The following is a 21,570-nucleotide window of genomic DNA, read 5'->3' as shown; positions in this document are numbered from 1 at the left end:
AATGGATCTGCTTTTAAATTTAGACGATCTGTTTATACAAAAGGTAAACTTAACTGACTGCTTTGTAAAATTATTCCGATGAGCGGTTATTAATGATGAAGTCTGTAAAATTCCAAATAACCTTTAAGAACAAGATCGTACCTGTTCATAATTTTCAGAGGAGGTACGTCTAGAATAGAGTTGAAAAATTGATACAATTAAACGAATAACCTCACTAGAGGAATTTATTTTATTGCACTTAGCGAATTAAACGTAAAAGTCGGAACCTGTTATAGGTGATAAGACCGATAACGTTGTGAAGGATGTTGTGTCTGGGAAGTAAATTGAATTAAATTTGAAAGGACTTCACTGTGATTTGATGTTAATTATGTCGTTAGCGTGCAAATGTAACTAACGCGGTATGATCCATCTGGATTTTGTTTGCGCTCCTACTACTTGTCATTATAAAAATGTGTAGATGTTATCAAAATAAACACACCATACTTGGCCTATTTTCTCGCAAGTTGCTTTAAATCTTGAGTTAGAAAATTGATGGAGACATTCTATTTTATATCAGTAATCGCTGATAGTAATAAAGCAACAGGACATGAGTCACCTTGGACGTATTTTTTTTAAGATAAAACTTGAAAATCTACTTGTTTGTTTTAAAATCTATTATTTCCTGATGACTTTTGCCAGGTTTTTGGTTTCTAAGGACTCGAAGAACGGAAATAATTTACATGCTCTTGGCAATGACATGTTTTTAGGCTTTCCACACTATGCTCATTTGTATATGCGTTGCCGGAAAGTGTAAACAATAAATACAAATTGTTCTCAATGTTATTTTCTTATGCATTCATTCATGTGGGACATCCGCTACGTTTATGTTAACGCTACCTTGCGTTAACACTTGGGTAAGTAACAAAAATAATTTTTCTGTCAACACCTTCAGGTAAATGACTGGATTTCCCTGGGTCTATTAAGTGTAACTACCTATACATAATTAATGTTACATAAAAATAGAAGCGAATATTAAGGGCGTTGATATAAGTATAGTACCTGCGGCGTATATTTTCCTGGAGGTAATTTCCACCGTATTCCTGTCATAGCAAATAAATGCTGACAAAACAGTCTTGTTTTTAATTTTGAGATCTTCAACGCAAAAGTAATCGTTGTTCATTTGTCCATACACCGAAGTTAAGAGTTTGCCGTCTTCCTGGACGTAAAACCATTCCGTCAAGTTTGATTTGAACGGAAAAAACGGACAGTTCATAACTCCCGCCAAAATATTGTTGACGGCACTCACGTTGCGGATGAACTTCTTTCCTTGATAAACCGGAATGTTCAAAACGTAATCCGGATCGTCGTGTCGCAAACACACGCCTTTGCTGGCGTAAAATCCCACCGCACAACATTTTCTTATGCACGTCGTTTTCTCTGTACAGTTACAGTTTTGTACTTGTTCGGTTTTGTACTTGTAGGAAGTTAGGTTTGTTGAAAATAAATTTTGTTGGTCGCACAGATCTAACGCCGCACTAGTTGCAACTAAACTAAAGATAAACGGAAGTAACAATGTTGCATGATACATTGCTTCACACGAACTGCCCTGTCCTCTCACTATTTTGTAAACACAGCTATCTGTTCGTCCACATATCTCCACAGGTGACTGATACAAGCAAGCAAACAACTCAGGTTTTTTGAATGATCATTGAAAAAAAAATCAACGACACGAGACGAACTTTAACGAACACTGTGTAAATTATACTGAAGCGAATGGTAGTTCGGACAAGTACCAATTGCAAATTACTGACTGATTAATTCTAATGTGATTAGGAGTGGGTAGAATGTTCACATCGTTGCACGGACATCATTGTAGTAACATCGCTTAATCTCTACTATCTTGTACGTATTATTTCCAATTTAATTAATTATTTCATAATTTTTAAAGTAGAAAGAATTAATTAACTGATAATTTATATCCATGTAAATACGCTTCTTTAAGTTTTTTTTTTAGAAACGTAATTTGGTACAAATCATCGCGATAAGAACTAAATGGTTTGTACAGTTGCCAATTTTTTTTTAGATCAGTTTGCGTTACAGAATGCAGTTTGATTATTATCACAGTATTTTAAACAAATGCCGTAGGGAAGGTGAAATTTAAAATTGGATAATTTAAAAATAACGCAAACGCGCTATTTTATTAGGTGTGAAGTAATGCCGTTGATTAAGTACATAGTTGTTTGGATTTATCAAGGTAAATGATGGTTTAGATGAGTATCCAATGTTAATTAAAATTAATTAGATAACGACTTTTATTACGTTTTATGCGGAAGTAATTTCTCAAGTTACAGGAAATGTTTGAATGTTAGAAATAAGTTAAGGATAAGTTGCGAAATAATCCTTTGGATAAGGACAATTTATTCAGTGATACAAAACTTGTGGTGAATACGATATTGATAGAAAAAACTAAAAAAAATTACACAATCTTTACATAGAAGTGCATTTCTAATACCAAATATACTTTTTAGATACAGATTTTCAACTGTAATGATAGTTTTTTCAATAGTGTGTTTGAAGCCTTGGTCACAGATTGGAGAGCCTAAAAGAGATAAACTCCCTCGGTCACAAAATTTAATACCTGGTGCTAAATTTTGAAATTCCTTTATGACTTTTATCTGTGTCTCCAGAACATCAAAAGGTCTCGTTTTATTCAAGACCAATTTTTCTGGATAAATTGATAACTTTCTTAAAGTCTGACAAAACTACTCTTGGGTAATCAGCTAAGGTTCCATCATCTAAATACCAAATATTCAGTTGAGAATCCAAAGATAAAATAATTGGTTGAATGGCAAGACTAAAAATCATGGGACCGCAAGGATCTCCTTGCTGGGCTCCAACAGAAGAAGAAATTAAATGATTACCGAAAAATAAAGTTGAAGGATTTTTATAGCATTGATAAAGATAAGGGTAAAGAAGTAGGGTATGACATATACTGGGTGCCCCAAAATTCGCGGAACAACTCAATGAGGCAATGTCAATTCATGTTAGAAAATAACGAGAAAAATAATTAAAAAATTCTATACCTCTTAGATTTGAAGATATGGGGGCCCAAAAGGTGCAGCTTTGATCTTATTTATTTTATATAATAAAAAAGATTTTGACTATTTGTCTTTTAGTAGCCAGTGGCCTAATAATTTTGAACGATTGTGATCAGGTTTGCAATTATTTTCTTCATTATTTCCAGCATTTCCAAGTAGGTAGTCATTTTATGTTCGTTTTACTTCAAATAGTGTACGGCAACACGGTTTTGATTTTTCTCTCTCATTTCCATGGATACAACAAAAATGAAATATTTGCAGACTATTGGGATGCATAGAATGTTTTTAAATGTTTCCACATTTAGTGTAACGAATAGGTCCATATCTTCTACAAAAAAGAAGATTGATTTTTTTAAACATTTTTACCTGATCTCTTAATGACTACTTAACAACGTACTACTACGTTGTTCCGCGAATTTTGGGGCACCCAGTATACAGTTGTCCCAGAGTTGGAAAAAGCGCCATAACTTCTTTATTATTAAAGATATCAACTTTTCCTTTTTTCTAGATCATACCTACGCTTTTACTGCACATTCCGAAAATATTGCAGTACATATACAGGTGTCCCAATATTATAAAAACACTAAAGTTATGTTTTTTTTAAATCGAACCTACTCAGTTTAATTATAAATCAAATTTATAGAGGTCGTTTTTACTTATTTGCCACAAGGTTGGTAGAACTGACTAATTTGTATAGTAGGTTGCCTCGTTGCCATTTAAAACAATAGTTTGAATTTTTCCCCCCGCAAAAGTTACTCGTGACCTCATATTGCACTAAACTTTTACTACAGAGTTTGTCGATCATGCATTAGGTGTTCCCTCACTAGAATAAAATCCAAAAGCCACCCAATAAACCCCATGGAGCTTATAAACCTTGGGTTCTATTCGAACACAAGCATGTGTTATATCAGTAAATTCACAATACCCTTTTCAAAAAAATTAAATTTGACTCCCTGTCATTTAAAAAAAAAATCAAGTTAGCCTTGTATTTTCAAAATAAAGGATGTTAGAAAATTGAAAAAAAATTCAGATGATAGAATTTAAACACTTCTAATTGCGTGCCAAATGTCAACGAGCTCTGCTAAACCGTTCTGAAAATATTTAGCTGTATCCATACTTTTTTGCGACCCCGTATACAGTGCCTTCAAATAAATTCGGAATTAGAGTAGGCTGTGATTTATATATTTTGTCTATTAACGGTTGGCAGACTGTTTGGCAATGACAGTTGTCAATAGTTTTATGTCACGATCAGAATAAATAATTATGTGTACTATGCTATCCAAGGTCACTGGTGTGCTGTCTTTAAAAATTGCATGTTGCCAACTTCATAATAAAATCACGGCCTACTCTAATTCCGAATTTATTTCAAAGCACCGTATTTTTGAAATAAATGAATTGTATAAATATGTATTACTGTTGACTATCAAGAACACCTTTACATTGTGAAGAAGTATTTTTTTGGAATAATTAGAATTACTAGAGGTCGCCCAGCGGTCGAAATTCGACCGTTATTCATTAAATTTTTAAGTTTGAACATTATTGAGGTTTTTTTTTTAAATCAAAGAGTATACCTCTATAATCATTTCATATATAATTTTTTTGTTCGACACTGTCAGAATTTGAGAATTTTCTCCTGTGTGAAAGGATTTTGATAAATGTCATTACTTGTCAAAACGAAACGTCAAGCTAATTTTAAAGATTTTAAGCGATGTGGAGCCTTTAAGGGGCTCGTCGAACAAAAAAACGTTGTATTCAACTCGTTCGTGTGTCAATTGGCCTTTTTTGGCACTCGTGGGCCTTTAAAACGCTAGTTTTACTCGCGTTTTAAACTGGCCCACTCGTGCCACAAAACCCCAAGAATACAAAGAACTCGTCAAATAAACTACTATTTTTTAATTTTCCTCTATTGCGTCAGCCCCGGGCGTGTACAAATACGTCATTATGCATTAATTTTCGACTTATTTCAAAAATACGAACGATAGGAAAAATGAGGTATAGCTTGGCTAAGCCATATTTAAAAAATGATAACGCATTTTTGACATTTCCTTGGGTTTTTTTTATTGCTATACTGGCCAGTTTTCGCCAAGGCTACACAGTTAATTTGCCTATCTTTTTCAATTATACAAAATTTAATAAAAAATTACTTAATACAAAAAATTAAAAATTAAATAAAGAATACGTGCTTCGTATTTTTTATCTATTTTTTATTGAAACAAAAAAATCAAGCGGTTAAAAAAATAAATGTTGTCCATTGAACTTAAAATACATAGTTTGAAAATGAATTTAATGATTCAAAACTTCTGTGTAGATGGTGTTTTTTGTAAAAACTCTTTCATCGTTTGCTAAATGCCCTTGACCGTTATATTCGGAAATATGAAATCTCAAACCATTGAATGATCGAACTCTACTTGCTGCGACGTACAATTGACTATGATGTGTAAAAACTGGTTGCTTCAATTAAATTCCAATTTTTTTGAATGTTTTTTTTTTGACTTAACTTATTGTCATCGCAAATGCAGGTATAATTGGAAATTGAGTTCTTTGAAAGTTAAATGGTAAAATAGGAATATGTTAAATTTATACGTGGAATCAAAATTCTCTTATTGCGTGCGGTTCCAGTTAAAATTTCGCAATCAATAGCATTAAGATGCATAAACTTGATACGCATTCTTGTTCCATTTACTTATGCTTCCTTTGTATTTAAGTTTCTGATCAGTAAAATGATGCAATTAACTTTCAATACTAACTTATGTGGTGGCAAACCACTAATAGTCAAAGAATTTTGTATTTCACTCCGAAGATTTTTTTTATCAATAATCTAAATAAACTCCCTCGTGGAGTGGATTTCACTGCGAGGGGATTAAGCATAGACGATAGTAGCGTTTTTTAGCTTTTTTTTGTTTGTATTTTGGGTATGTAAGTGTATACTTGTGATAGATTGTTCTTTTCTTATCTCTATCAGAATTACAAAACAAAAGTATGTATTCGCATTTGAAAAAAAATTGACAGTTTAACGTTGATGCCCTTGGGGCTTTACGTGAATTTAGTAGGCCATTTTGTAGTCTATTCACAACCATTTACTTTGGTGTATAGAAATTAAAATCCTCCGATAACTAAGAGAGCTATGGACTCATCTTTTTTTTTTTGGGGACAGCCTATATATTATACATAAATCTCACACTCCTCCGTGCACGCAATTTGCTTAAAAAGGGGTACAAAGTATTTCCTTCACGTATTAATATATAGATATAGCGTGTAGCAATTAAGATGAAGACACTCTGACATTCTCGGTATTTTGTATAATCGTAGAACCTTCTTAGTTGTACCTTTTGAGGTACCCACTCAATTCAATTGTAAGTACCGTGCGATCGAAAATAAAAAAAATTGAGATGGCCATGATTAATACATTTCAGTTGGCAGCACATAAAAATTTCATTCAAATGTGATCAGATGTCATTAATTACAATAGTAACTGTCATTCCGGACTTTCAAGGCACTTACCAACAACTTGCCTTGATTATTTTGTTTTTCCATACCTAAAAAACAACGTGTTTAAAAACAGGCCTGGCACAATTTAATCCAAGTGATTACTGATAACTGCAATTTCATTGATGTCCCGACTTTACGAAGGTCATTTGAAAACATGAAGCGAAAAGAGTAGCATTATGTTTGGAAGCTCAAGGCAGACATTTCGAACATTTTCTCTAGTACGAGTGGAGAGTGGAGCTCCTCATGATTCTTTTACAACCGACAGGTCACACATAATGCTCACCTTTATGAAAATCAAGATTTCAACGTTATCAAAATCACTTACCTAACTTTTAAGACTGACATCTAATAATTGAAATTTTAGCGAGTTGCCAACTGAAATTTTTGGTCACAGACAACTCGTAATTTTTTTTTTCGATCTCACTGTAGTAAACCCGGTCAACTGTGGTCTCGCAAATATAGTGGATTCTATAAACATCCGCGTTGTCAAGTGTCACAATTTGTGAAAATTTATCATTCGCAGTGTACCCGGCTGAAAGTTGAAACACAACTTTTGATTGAAAGTGTACCATGCTTTATTTTTTGTGAGGGTATTTTATTCTATTAAATAGAAAGACCAGAAAATCTCATTAGAACAGTCAATTGCCTACTTTTCTCTGGCTTTAAAGTACTGTTTTTTTTTTGTTTTTCGATTTATTCGAATTGGTGACAAATTGTAATTGATACAATTGCAGGGTGGTCAACCAAGTACATTGAAAAGTACTAGAACAGCTATGTTAATAATAATCAGTGTGACAACTTGACGGATTTATGGTAATGATTAATGAGCAAAAATTTTGAAAGACATTCGAAACAATGAATCTTCGTTTAAGACGTTATCATTCATTTGAACAATTTTCATTTTGGCAGGATATCGAAAAGGTAAGAAACTTCAAAAATGTATACGTGTCCCTGGATTGGGTTCACAAGGGGATTTTTTTTTAAATTTTTGATATTACGCAAAATCTTCAGAGGAATAACATTTTTTACATTTATAAACCAGAAAGTTGTTTAGAAAATGACAATTACAAATTATATTTTGATCGGACAGTTTTAACTGACATTCACATTCAGCATAACAGACCAGACATTATTATTTTAAATAAACAACAAAAGCAAGCATATCATTTAGATATAGCTGTTCCAAATTCACACAATATAACACAGACATATAATACAAAAATTAATAAATATTTAGAACTCTCCGTTGCTATGAGAAATCTTTGGTGTTTAGAAAAAATTTCGATTTTACCATTTATAATTTCAGCAACAGGAATAGTACCCCAATCTCTTTTTAAAAATTTAAAAATTTTGGACTTAGAGAACAAATTGGTGGTTGAAATTCAAAAAGGTATATTATTATACTCATGTCACATCGTGAGGAAATTCCTTAACATTGACACAGAACATAAAACACAAAAAAGTCAAAATGCGGAGGCGAGACGCCGGTAATTATGTTGATAAGCACTGCACTATTACTTGATAGTAATATCCGTAATAGTGTATGTACCTACTCCGGCAAAATTGCCGTGCCGACGGGTGGAGGTGGGATACATTTTTTGCTTCATTTTAAACCCCCATTTCCGTTATTAAAATCTCACTGTTGATATACTCCATTCTTAAGTTAACATTTTCTGTTAAAATTTAAATAAATTTTTATGTTATACAATTCATTACAATTGGCCTCGTTTTTTGCCAAACAACTTATTACTTTTTTCAAAATGTCTTTAGAACAAAGAATTTATTTAATCCAATGTTGGACCAGTTTTCGTCACATAATTAATGAAAAATTTCCCAACACTCATGGGTGTTCAGAAGCTTAAACTTCGATGTAGGGTTGAATTATGTGCAGAAAACGGCGAAGAGTTAATAGAATGCTTTAATATTTAATTATCGTGATTTTTTTCAAAAAAAGTAAAATATCTTTTCTGCGTTTTCTTTTATTTTTATTAATAATTATGACATATTAATATTGCGCAGAAAATTCATTGTCGATGTTATAATTTGTAAATGCAATTTTGCCATTGGCCATCCGTTGAGAATGAGACACTAGTCACGGCCGTGGGTAATGAATAGTATTACTTAACAGTAAACGCGAATGTAATATTTAAAAATGAGACAAAGTGTATTTACGTTATTTAAACGATATCACAATTCAGTTTAATTTATGTAATACATATTACGATATATTTAATACAAATTTTAAAATACATGTCATAGGTAATAAATAAATTGGAAACAAAAATGCATAATGTACATATATGTTTACACCCCGTGTTTAAAACACACATTTGTGTTAAAAGTCACATTACTAATTTATATAATTGTTATACATAAATAATTTTGGCATACATTTTTATTACCTATAGAAGCCACGATGTCTCTTTCGGCATTATTTGAGGTTGTTTCGTTTGAACTTTTTCCATGAAATATGTTGTAAACTGTTACATTGGACTCAACAGATTTTGATTCCAGATCACTGACTAGAATGAATACGATTTGACACAAAACTAACACAACATATTTTAAAGCGACGGCCATTTCAACTTTAAACCGCTATAGAATTGTGACAGCAAATGCTTAAAATACTGCAAATAATAATTACAGAGATTAGATAAAGAATAAGGTGGAGATTCTAGGAACTGATCGGGATAGAATTGCGTTTGCTTTAGTTCTCACGAGAACTGAATTGATTTATAATATTGTCTCGAAAAGTTAATTTCATTTTGTCATGTTAAATTTGATTCGCACCATGAAAATGCAAGTAAATGTTTAGTTTGAATGCACTATTAGTTAAATCGTAATTACCATATGAGTTAATAATTGAGCCGTAGTCAGTGCCAATTTCCAAAAATTCGCATACTAGTACTCGAAGCCCTTTGCGGTCAAAATTGTAATCCACACAAAAATCATCGAGAAAGCGATTGTTATAGTAGAGCATGTTGTTCCAACTTACACTAAATGTATCTTCATTTTCGTTTAGCACGTAACGAATTTTTGAACTATTATCACAGTAGTTTTTAACAGAAATATTAATCGGAAAAGGTATGTTAACATTTTCAATGAAGTGTTTGTCCTCCACATCACTCACGTTTCGACATTTTTTATGAACAAATTGTTTTCCGAAAGGACAGCACTTCCATGTTTTTGTCGACCGAAAAGTAACAATTTGATTTGTTGCGTCGTGTGCACAAAGAACTGTTACCAGATCAAAGAAAAGCACTATAAACATGTACTCGTTCATTTTGTTTATTGAACAAATAAAATTTGTACCAGGAACGTTCCTAGTGTGGCTGGTTTGTCTCAACAGATAAAAAGTGCCGGATATTTTAGTAAATGCCGCTTTGGGAATATGTTGAATAAAGACAAACAAATTTTTTTGTGGTGAGTTCTCACTTATGACATATTGTATAGTGGAGACATGTTTCCCAAGAGTTACAGAAGTACAATAAATGAAGGGGGAATTAATGGACCACTTGGTGTGTTAGCACCCTTTACTTGATACGCAATATTAAATCGAATTAGGACGCAATGTAGAATATTCGATCTCTATCAATATATTCGACCTTCATTTTTATCACCATTATTGTTAGAACAGCAATTGGGTAACACTAACTATAAATTTAAAAAGTAAACCTATCGCTGAAACTCGTTTAAATTATTTACTGTTGTTTAAGTTCGCAGAATTTTGCGAATAAGATTGTTTCCGATTCGTCATTCATAAAACAAATAATGACAAGGTTTATTCTTAAAATTGAGCTTTAAGGAATTTGTGAGACTAGTTGACATTACCTGTGTATGCTACAATTTCCATCACATCTTCATCAACAGCGCAAATAATGGCCACCAAGGTGTTGTTGTAACTCTCAACACAAGAATTTGTAGAATTAAATGTTCGACCCTCCCACACCACGGTTACACCATCCATTTTAAATTTGTCAATCATTATTTTAGCGTGCCCTTCTGGGCAAGTTTTGCCGTGAATGATGTTGTACGGTGTAAGATCTAACAATTGGTCTAGTTGCATGGTACCCTTACCACTGCAGTTCGTACCGTTCTTTCCACGATAGAAAGATTGACCGTCGGGACAACATTTTCTTAAACAATTATTTTGACACTCCAGGTCACTAGCTAAAACGAAAATTATTTTGCACAAAACTAAGACGATGTACGAGTTAACAAGCATTTTTCTTCTAGACACCAAGTGGCACACTGTCAGCGGTGATGTAGTGAAGTTAAGATTAGATAAGAAAAAAGGTGTAACGCAATTGTATTACGATGCGGTGTTCATGAAAACTAACTTGAAACGCGATTATCTCTGTTTTAAGTCGAATCGGCTTCAATATTGTATAAATATTTATAGTAATGGTAATGGGTTTTTTACGAAGGAGTCTAGGACAATATTGTATTAGTTGTGTCACAGGCTATTAGTAAGTGCAGTTTATTATATTGCAAATGCCTATTATTGTTTATGAACTTCCGTTATGCCTGGCTGCAATAAATAAATTTCTCACGTCACGCAAAATCTATAAATACATTACGATTAAATATAGATTATTGAGGTAAAGAATTATATTTTCTTATTAACTGAATTATCTACTCATGCAAAGCTTTACACACAAAATATTGATACAATCAAGTTTCCATTTCCTTTCTGGCTGTTAAATCGAACATCTTAAAACTGAGAAAAACGAAAAAAACAAAAACAAAATATGTATAAGTTTTTGCCTTTTAGTTTTTCTGATACATATTTGTAAGATATAAAAATACCCACATGAAATAAATATAACAGGTACTTTCAAAATGTTTGCGTGATTTAATAAACAGTAGATGTATCACGTCTTCACGTCCAAATAAATTATAATAAACATTCCTATTCTGAAATTTTACAAAGCAGTAAAAAAAAACTTAATCAGAACTTAATTAGATAGAGCTTTTGTATATTTTTATAAAATCCAATTAATACCATATACATACAGTGCGTTTTTTTAACTGTTGCGATAGGGAATTGCATGGTAAAAATTATACCCTCTGTTAATTATAATCCACTGCAGATTTGGTGCTAATTTTTATTTTAGTAAGAAATCATCTATATATATAAAAATGAATCCCTATTTCCCTTGGTCACGGCATAACTTGAGAACGACTTAACCGATTTCATTCATCTTTTTTTTTTAATGTTTTCTAATACTTCGTAGAAGGTTCTTACGGAACGAAAAATTAAGAAAATTGCGCAGAAAATTGGAAAATTTGAGAATGAAATGATGTTCTTGGTTAAGCGCATCACTTGAGAACGTCTGGACCAATTTGGCAAATTCTTTTTTTAAAATGTTTGTAATAGTCCGAATCAGGTTTAAAAAAAAAAATTGGAAAAGTTGACCGGAATGGATTTCAATTTTAATGGGAGAAAATAAATCATTTGTTTGACATGAAATTCTGATTGGAACATTACACATTTCCAGCATTTCATCAGTGTAGAATACTAATACTTTACCGATAGAATTCATCTCCCATGTAAAATTCCTCATTTTTACTTTGTTTATACATTTCCAATAGCTTTTCACAAATTCACAAAACGATCGCAAAAAAAATTAGGACAAGACAACGTCTGTCGGGTCAGCTAGTTAATAATAAATATGTACCATGTAAGGCATACTATTTGAACAACGACAAGCAGTTTTATTTGACTAATTTTACTCTTCAAAGTTGAAATTAATGAACGTAAATAATTTAACAAAAAACGTAGTAGGCGAAATTAGGTTTTATATTTTAATTTATTTAGCCTCGAGGAGGATTGTTGAATTGTAATCTGTCCGATAGTTCCAACTTTATTCCAAAAATGGTTTGAATATTTTGATCAGAACAAAAGTTAACAGGGGGTATAATTTTGATCACCATGCAATTGCCTATGGCAATAGTTAAAAAACGCACTGTATAGTCCGTGCGCTAATAGATTAGGGTTTTTAAATTCTAGATCCAAAACATAACGCAATGAAAAGTACTAAACTTTCCATCTCAATTGTTTCACGTTATTTAGGAAACCATTATATCCTTGCAGATTAATTCCCGCCAGTAGTACGCCTATGATGTTATTTACAGAATTACAGCTGTCAATCTGAATGAAGATTCGGTAGAAATGTTTTCAATTGTTATAAATTGTTGTTGAAATTATTAATTCTTCGAATATGAATGATTAACAAATGTTATACATAATTTTGAGCGTGATTCTACTTTTGCGTACACATTTGTCTCTGTGTCTATCAAAAAACGTGCAATCTATCAGTGCACGGAGTATAAACATATACAATTTTTTTCTGTGTAAGTCTTTAGACATATTGAAAACGTTTAGCAATTTGAGTCACTACTTCCTTCAAAAAATGTAATCCAATCCGATCTACGTACATCAAATTTGAATTTTAGTCAATGACAAGCACTTCACAGCGAATATTCATGCACTAAAAATACATGTTTTTGTTGTTGTTGAGAAATAAAACATTCATCTGCGACTCTTGCTTATTTCTGCAACATTAAATTTGTCGGATAAATATCAGGAAATAATTCATACACGACGAAGATTATCAGTCACTGACAATAAAAACGTTCATCACGTTTCCCCAAGAAGAATTGGCGAATAACCCATGAATACGGCAACTAGGTAAAGGGTATGTAATAGTTATTTTCATATGAGTAGCACATTACGTCACATTACGTTTCAGATATGAGGCCGAAATTTGAAGCACGAGGATTCAGCCGAGTGATGCAAAACAGGCCGAATATCTGAAAAGTGATAGCGTACGAATATTGAATAACGTTTTTCATGTTCGTTTGGGCAAAGCCTTAAAAAACATTAATTAATTGTAAATTTTGAGGTTATCTTTGACAGATGTCAAGTTAGGTATATAACCGGGAAAGTTTATATATTTAGTTATATACCACTTTCCCTGTTATGTATCTCAACATAAACGAACGAAAAGACTTATTAAGGTTTTACCAGACTTGTCATAATACACTGACCGGCACAAAAAACGACTCGCTTTGAATTTTATTAATATAATTAAGTAATTCATTGTTTTAGAAAAAAAAATTGATATCATGTTGTATTGATAAGTGTTATTTAAGTTATTCTTTGCCAAAGAATATCCGACAAACGAAACGGCAAATAAAATTTTAATGAAAAAAAATATGTAAAAGTAATTTTTTAGAAAAAATTTTATGTTATAAAAAATTGCCAAAATTTGAACAGCATTTTGAATTAGTATCTCGTATTGTCAAATTAAATCTTTTAACACGTAAATCAACCGACAAAAACACGACATGGAAGTAGCGCAAATTTTCTAATAATTTATTTAAACAAAACAATTCGGTCGCCATGGTGACCATAGCACTCCCGATCATTGAAAATATCCTAATTTAACTATAATAAAGAAAAATAAGCACAAATATAATTTCAAGATCATTTATTAAAGAAATCATAATGAGTCGTTTTTTGTGCCTGTCAGTGTATTATGCGATATTATAATTAAAGGCACAATTTTAATAATTCCACATGTTGATAAGTTGTAATGGCTATTTGTGACCGTTGTGTGTGATAATAATATGAGCTGTTGATCATGTGCTAATGTTGATAAACCGTTAAAAATTTAAGTATTCATTTAAGTTTCACTTAAAGTATTTAGTGTATAAAGGCAAAAATTTTCATGAGAATTTATACTGGCAAGGACATATTTCATCAGTCGAAACCGACATGTATACACGGTGTATTAATAATGGCGCATAATGGTGCATAATGAGTTATTAACAGTCAAACTTGGAAATTTGCTTCGATTATAATGGAGAAATAACGGGTGACTATTAAAATTTTCACTTAGGGTTGGCTATGGATCATTCTTTGTTTTCCGTTGCACCTTAGACACTGACAAATTTGACATTTCAATAAATGTTTTTCTCTTAATTTGGTTATGTTTCAATTGTACTGACTGTCATTTGTCGTTCGTTCTTGCGTGTGTCTAAAGTAACAGAAAAAATAAAAACTCGTTCAAAGCCAACTCCAAGTGAAAATTCACCCGTTATAAGGCATTCACGATCTTTTTGGGACAGAGTTGGCTATGATTTTTTCCTTTCATGTTGGACTAACTGATTCAGTGATGCAACAAATGCAACTTTTTTTTCTGTCAGTGTCTGTTCGACATTTTCTTGGCACCATATTGCCAGATTTATTATTATAATATTCGTAAGAAAGGAAATAATGTATTAAGTGTGTAAAAATAATTAATTTTGGCCAAAGGAAAAGTGAAAATTACCAAAATAATTTTGTTACGACAAAAAATTTCCATTAAACGATGTTACTTCCAATTTAAAAAGAATAGACCAGATTTAAGAGATCCGGCAACAATGTACCTATTCAGATAATATAACTTTAATTTGAAAACAACCTAACCTAACACAAAAAGTGTCAATTTCCTTTAGGGAATATATCACCGAGGTACTGCCAACAAAATCACTAGATGGTCATAGCCAACTCGGTCCCAAAAAGATCGTGAATGCCTAATACATTTAAATAGCAGCACTAATTTTACCATTTTGATTGTTGGTTTATTTAAAAAAAATGCTGTTCATAAATTTTGGATATATTGCAACATCGCAACTAAGCTAGAGTGATTTTTCGAACCTGAGTAAAGCCAGAAAGTAAAAAGGATTGTCATTAATGTCACTTTTGATAATAATAGTAATTTAAAAAATATTCGTCTAACAAGCAGAGGTCACCAGATGTGCGACGGCTTTTTTTGAACAAAAAAAAAACAGGGTGGTTGCCCCGACTGCCCATATCACCACGCTGAAAGGAAACGCCCGAACGCTCCTAAATTTACGAGAAAAAAAGATCAGTTTAAAAATAATAATTTTAAAACCTAATTTAATTTACAAAATTTAATTAAAAAATAAAAAATAATAAAGAAGGTTACAGTAATGCGTTTTCTTTCTTTCAGTAATTAAAAAAAAACTCCAGCAAAAAGATTCGAACTCGGAACGGGGGGCAGCACGTTTTTTTTTTTGTTAAAAAAGCCGTCACACATCTGGCGAACTCTCCCGGTAAGACCAAATTCGAATTAGAATTTTTTGTTTTGTAGATTCGCGTGACATAAATGTTATCGGCAATTTTTAATACACCCTGTATACTTTGGGCAATTTTTATTATAGATTATTCACAAACTTTTTAAGTTATCATTTGACACAATACGAACTTCCTGGGACAGAGAACATATTTCTTTCGGAAAGATGGAACATACCCAAACTTCATAAATGATATCTCACTCCCTATTAAGCTGAAGTGGCTTATTTACGAATATGTAAATTGATACCAAACACTGATAACATAAATCCTCTTCTGTTCACGTTAATTTATTAGCCTTTATCAAAATCTGAATGACAGTATAATGTGTTTTTACCTGTCGTTGGCTTCCTAATCGTTCATTTCCTCTTAAAACGCTTGAAATGAAGTTTGATACCCAATAAAATGGTTAATTAACATTTTGTCACAAATTACATATCTTCATAAAATTCACTTTTATTTCATTAAGCAATTGAAAAATAAGTAAATAATATTAATTGTAAAGTTCTCATTTGAAATAGTTTTCGGCGCTAGAAAGAAACCGGCGCATCCACCAAAGTGAACAGAAACCGACATTTTGTACACGTTATGATACCTAGTTATAATAAATATGGAAAATATGTAAATAAATCAGGAACTTTATTAAAATTGTTATCTAAATTATTGTTTACCTCGCAAATGGAAAGCATGACATGAATATTGACAAAAATGTTCAGATCTAAAATAATTTTTATTTTAGGCATTATGGCTTTTGATCATTTGTTTAATTCTAGATTATTTTCTGCTCCATTTTAAGCGTTAAAAGCAATTGTTGCAAAAATGTTGTATACTTGTAAAAAAATAGTTGAAATATAGGTGACAATTTCCTTAGAAAAATTTATGCTAATCAAACAGTTGTAATATTTTATTTTCAGCCAATAGCGATCGAATTACAGCGATAATCTGCACTAGTGCAATTATCGATAATTTGCACTAGAGCAAAACTGTTGTCAATAAATCACCTTAGATACCAATTCAGTGCAAACATATAAATTTAAAGAAAAACCAATTTTTAAACACAGAATTACGTTTATTTGTATTTACCATTTAAATTTTTCTCAGGAAATAGTCTGCCAAAATATCATCTCGTGCATGTCAAATTGTCTCATAATTTCCTCTCGTGCGCTTCGCGTACTCGAAAAAAATAAATTATGGACAATTTGACATGCACTCGGGATATTACTATCATTTTACTATTCACCTCATAAAAAGTTGGCCAATGAAAATTCTCTATTTTTTAAAATTGGACCAATCAAATTGGAATTACGCTATAACTTTTCGCGGCCACAAATTATCGACAATTTTTTTGAGAATTTTTTGACATGACAATCAAATCAGAGATTTTATAGCATTTATTTGAAGAAAACAGGTTATTATTAACAATATTAATTACATAAATATGAATTGATATCTTGATTTTTAATTTAGTCTAAATACAGTGTGGAATAAAATGATTTACATCTAGTTACCTTTGCATTACCCTTGTAAAAATACGAAATGCCGCTCTACAAAAAAAAAGAAAGCCTAACCTCAAAATATTCCAAAATTCCAAATGTGATTTATTGCGAAGGGATGATATGAATGCAAAGTAGAGATTGAAATTAAAAAGGAGCTACCAAAAGCAAGTCACAGCTAGTGTTGAAAGTGGCCACCAACGTTTGTTAATTCAATTCAGTAAATTGTAACAATTGTCAATTCGATTGATGACATTTATTGACAGAACTAATAGTTCGGCACTTCAAAAAAAAAGTAGAGCGGTACAGGAAAATTTACATGTGCAAAAATTCCAAAGGTAATTAGATGTAAATCATTTTATTCCACACTGTATAAGTTGCAGTGATCATTCGGTGAATACTCATATCGAATTGCCCTCGTGATTGGGAAATTCCAGATAATTTTGTTAGTGACGCCGTGTCTGAACTTTTTGGAACACTGTTTTTAAGTCTCAAATGTCAGCTTGTATTTTTAAAAACTTTAAACTCTGCGCTCAAAAATATAAAAATCATAGATTGAAGAAATATATGACAAAGAAATCATTCTTGCTCTACCTTTAGACTTTCATTTATGGCGATCATATCATTCTGATTTCATTATCACGCACAATAATTAAAATTAGGATGATTAAATCTTATCAAAACAATTACAGTAATTATAATTATTTTCTTTTTGCTTTTACTGATTAGTTGAAATTTTCTCTGAAAACTTGTACGATAAGATTCAAGGAATAGTATGAAACCAACGATAACAAAATTTATCATTCTGTTTCCCAATATTGACACATGACTTATAATATTTATAAGAATGTTTATTTGAAAATTTTAACAGTTCTCCTTCAGCTGCAACACGAGCCGTATATTATTGACAACAAGGTCTTACAATAAATATGGAACAAAGAAGAAACAAGCATCTGGACAATCTAGAATTGTCGTGAAATGGTTGTAACAACCGATGTTCAAGATATTGTGCATTATTTATTTTTGTTTAGATGGTTATCGATTAATTATAAGAAATATCGGGTGTTTTTTTATTTTTTTTTTAATTTCACCTCATAGTAGGCGTTGAAGAGTCGATTGTTTAAATCTTGCATTTTACACGAGTGGTGCGTTCACAATCGACTCTTCAACGCCTACTACGAGGTGAAATTTAAAAAAACACCCGACACAATCAATACGACATTTCATGATTGGGCAAGTATAAATGAGCATTTAGAGGGTAAGTTTCACAATATTTTTATATCTGATCCAAATTAGAACTTAAAAATAAGTGTTTTTAAATTACATGGTTATCTTTGTGTTTGTGTGTTAGTGACGATTTATGTTTGTGCATTAGTAACCAAATAGTTTAGCTAATTAATCAAGAGTTTTATCGTAGTTGTGTTATTAACCCTTCGTTTATGCCATGTCGGTGTTGAATTAGTTTTGCATTGTCGAAAAATTGATGTAATTACCTGTATCTTTTGACCTCTCGGCGACCTGATGTGCACGTTTGACACATACAAAAGCAGAGGCCTTTTTCATATTTTCCTTTGTATAGTCTAAACAGTAGTCATCTTTTGAAAAAGACTTGGACTGGTTGCGGAATGTATACATGAGAGTGAAGTTATGAAATATTTCTGTCATTTCTATCGGCAAATCTGCTGCCAATTTTTCCTTTTCCTTGCAGGTTTGAGTCGCATAGCAAATGTGCTCGAACGGTAAATGGACAGTTTTGTTGACAATCACGCATTCTTTGTTTGTTTTGGAAAAGACGGAGCCGTGAGGACAACACTTCGTTATACAGTCGGTGTCGAATTTTTCACTTGTTGAAAATTTAGGTTCGCCATCGAGCAGTGTTTTACGTTTCGGCGGTTCAACGCACACCAGAGCAACAAGATTTTTCGAATTACTTAGACGCTCAACACAGTAGTCACCGTTTGAAAAATGCACCGACTGGTTGAAGGAATTGTACAAAAGCGAATTATTTTCGAAAATTGTAAAACTACTTTCGGCCAATGTGAGAGTCACTTTGTCGCTGCAGTTTTGGCGGTGCACAGGACAAATATTTTTGTACGGTAATTTGACGCTCTCGTTGACTTCGGAGCATTCGTGGGATTCATCCGAGAAAACTGACCGATGGTGACAACACTTGATTAAGCAGCTCGAGTTTACTTTCTCACCTACTACACTGAGGGCTTTATTATTGACCGTGTCATTTTTGGGTGCCTCGACACACAACAGGGCGACAACATTTTCAAAATTATTCTGATGGTCTAGGCAGTAATCGTCTTCTTCAAAAAGCACCGTCCCTTCTTTCCGATTGTACGAAAGGCTATTATTTTCGAGGACTGTGTAATTATTTTCCGGAAACCCAATGAGCACTTTATTGTTCCGGCAACCAGACACAACACAAAGATTTTTATGCGGCAACTTTCGGATTTCGTTCACGGCGACACAGCTTCGGTTTTTTGAAGATAAAATGGAATTTTCCGGGCAACACTTTCTTATACAACTTGTGTTTACGTTTTCACTAATCACTAAACAGATACAAGTCGATAGAGCGAGCAAATGACAGATAAGGACCGTAGCGAAATCCATTGTGCGAAATGACGACGAGACTCTTAAAACACTGGAAAATCGTTCACTCATCAAGAGCTTTGTTCGAGCGAAGTCGTTTTGTTTATTTTATCACGAATATCTCTAATATATATATCTAAACCCGAACGATATTACTAAAACGCACATATTTGCTAATTTGACATTGTATTTACGTTTACTTAGACTTGCAGCTTTATTAATTGGAACTGATCAGTTTAGTACTAACCGGGGGGTTTAACTGAGCGGATGTTACACTTGATTAAAATGATCTACTAATTAGTGTCAGGAAAAGGTCAAGGCCGTCCTGTCATTGATAACTTTTTTGTATTATCTTCAATGTTTATTTCATAATTTTAGTCCACATCCACAAAAAGTGAGTTGCTTTGATTTTCGAATATCAATAAGAAAATTAAGAAACATTTTAATTGATCCCTTCATGTTTACAAACGTTTTTCTTTTCGACTTTTTTATTTTTTTAGTGTCTTTTGAGCTGAATTTAATCAAATAATAATAAATTTCCAAAGAGAATAATTTTACAAAATCTATATCCGAATATGATAAGTAACGAACGTTCAAAAAATGCGTAGTTAAGCGGGCCATTCTACAAAAATTTTTAAATCCTATTTAACTTTCTTCAGAAACAGACAAAAATTTTTACTAACGAATGTTACACTGGATGTCTTATTGGATAAACGTAATAAAAAATCATAATTAGCTCTAAGGTCTAAGACCCTTCTAATATGTGTTATAAATAACTTTTTATCGAACTGATTTCGCAAAATTAATAAATTAGAAGTTATTCCTTTATGACTTTATGTATGTAATATACGAACAACTGTGAGGATTAACTGCCTGTATTTTGATATACTTAACTAAATGTAACTAATACGATTGTGTTATCTTCGGTTGAAGTATGTTTTTTGTGGGTGTGAAAATTACATGTAATACTGACTTAGCTTCACTTCAGTTACACATTATCTACTTATGTGATGATAACGTGGTGTATATTGGAAGCAGTTTAATTAATAAAAAGGTCTTACGTTAAAGAAAAATTGTATAATTAGAGAGATACATTGTAGAAGATAATTATAAATAATTTGTGAAATTATGAAGAGTGTAGAGAAAGGTGACTGTCAAATCCTATACAGCATAAAGGATTTCCAGCAATAATAAGAAAAATAAAAATTTACAATCCAACTTACAAAGTATGATTACGCAATTTTTTTGCAGTTACCTGTACACATTGCTGTCTGATCTGGCTCTTCCCTTACGTCCTGGCTACTATAACACATTAGAGCTAACATTTTGTACTTCATGCCATTTTTTGATTCAGACTCAATTTCCATACAATATTCCTCTGTAGATAATATGTCATTTGTATCGTCTAAATGGACTGTTCCGTTTACGTCAAAGTGGTATTGTTCTACTACAACAGCTTGTTCACACTTTCGGTTTGGTTTGAACGGTAATTTATTTTCGGTTAATTCCCAAAATATGGATTTGATTGAAATGTTATTTGAATGTATGCAACTGTGTTGGAAGAACACTTCATCTTCCGCACAACATTTCGGAATAAATCGATCATTGTCTTTACACTTGATGAAGTTTAAATTCAACACGAGGAGAAAGGGAGTATACACCTTCATTATAAAGTATTTTAAAACTGAACGTTTCAGAAACTGATAATAATAAATAACTGATAAAAAAATTTGAACGATAGCAGAAAAGACTATGATAGGTACACTGT

At 32.1% G+C, this 21,570-nt stretch overlaps 2 protein-coding genes and 1 long non-coding RNA gene across 11 annotated transcripts in view; 1 reads left to right on the top strand and 2 right to left on the bottom strand.

Annotated features, from left to right (window-relative positions):
- LOC138127231 (delta(3,5)-Delta(2,4)-dienoyl-CoA isomerase, mitochondrial) overlaps nt 1–581 on the bottom strand; it is a 108,181-nt gene extending 107,600 nt beyond the window's left edge. The window contains exon 1 of the mRNA XM_069043145.1: nt 572–581. The gene's annotated coding sequence lies outside the window, so the exon portion shown is untranslated. The remainder of the gene's footprint in view (nt 1–571) is intronic.
- The window catches only part of LOC138127183 (G-protein coupled receptor Mth2-like), a 65,076-nt gene that overhangs the window by 11,372 nt on the left and 32,134 nt on the right, over nt 1–21,570 (bottom strand). The window contains exon 1 of one of the 9 annotated variants that reach the window (XM_069043110.1): nt 21,058–21,469. The exons of 5 other annotated variants lie outside the window; for them this stretch is intronic. In XM_069043110.1, the coding sequence (XP_068899211.1) occupies nt 21,058–21,469 (412 nt within the window). Of the gene's footprint in view, nt 1–1,038; nt 1,724–10,397; nt 10,856–19,405; nt 19,875–21,057; nt 21,470–21,570 lie in introns of those variants that run through there. 3 more of the 9 variants (XM_069043100.1, XM_069043118.1, XM_069043080.1) reach the window with 3 other exon arrangements.
- Nucleotides 1,743–21,570, top strand: part of LOC138127270 (uncharacterized) — a 45,488-nt gene continuing 25,660 nt past the window's right edge. Inside the window, exon 1 of the long non-coding RNA XR_011158170.1 lies at nt 1,743–1,881. This is a non-coding gene — a long non-coding RNA (uncharacterized lncRNA). The remainder of the gene's footprint in view (nt 1,882–21,570) is intronic.

Source organism: Tenebrio molitor, chromosome 1 (genome assembly GCF_963966145.1).
Source record: "Tenebrio molitor chromosome 1, icTenMoli1.1, whole genome shotgun sequence".
In the NCBI taxonomy this organism is placed as follows: domain Eukaryota; kingdom Metazoa; phylum Arthropoda; class Insecta; order Coleoptera; family Tenebrionidae; genus Tenebrio; species Tenebrio molitor.
Note: the sequence above shows the minus strand (reverse complement) of the source record. Positions and strands in the feature narration are given on the sequence as shown.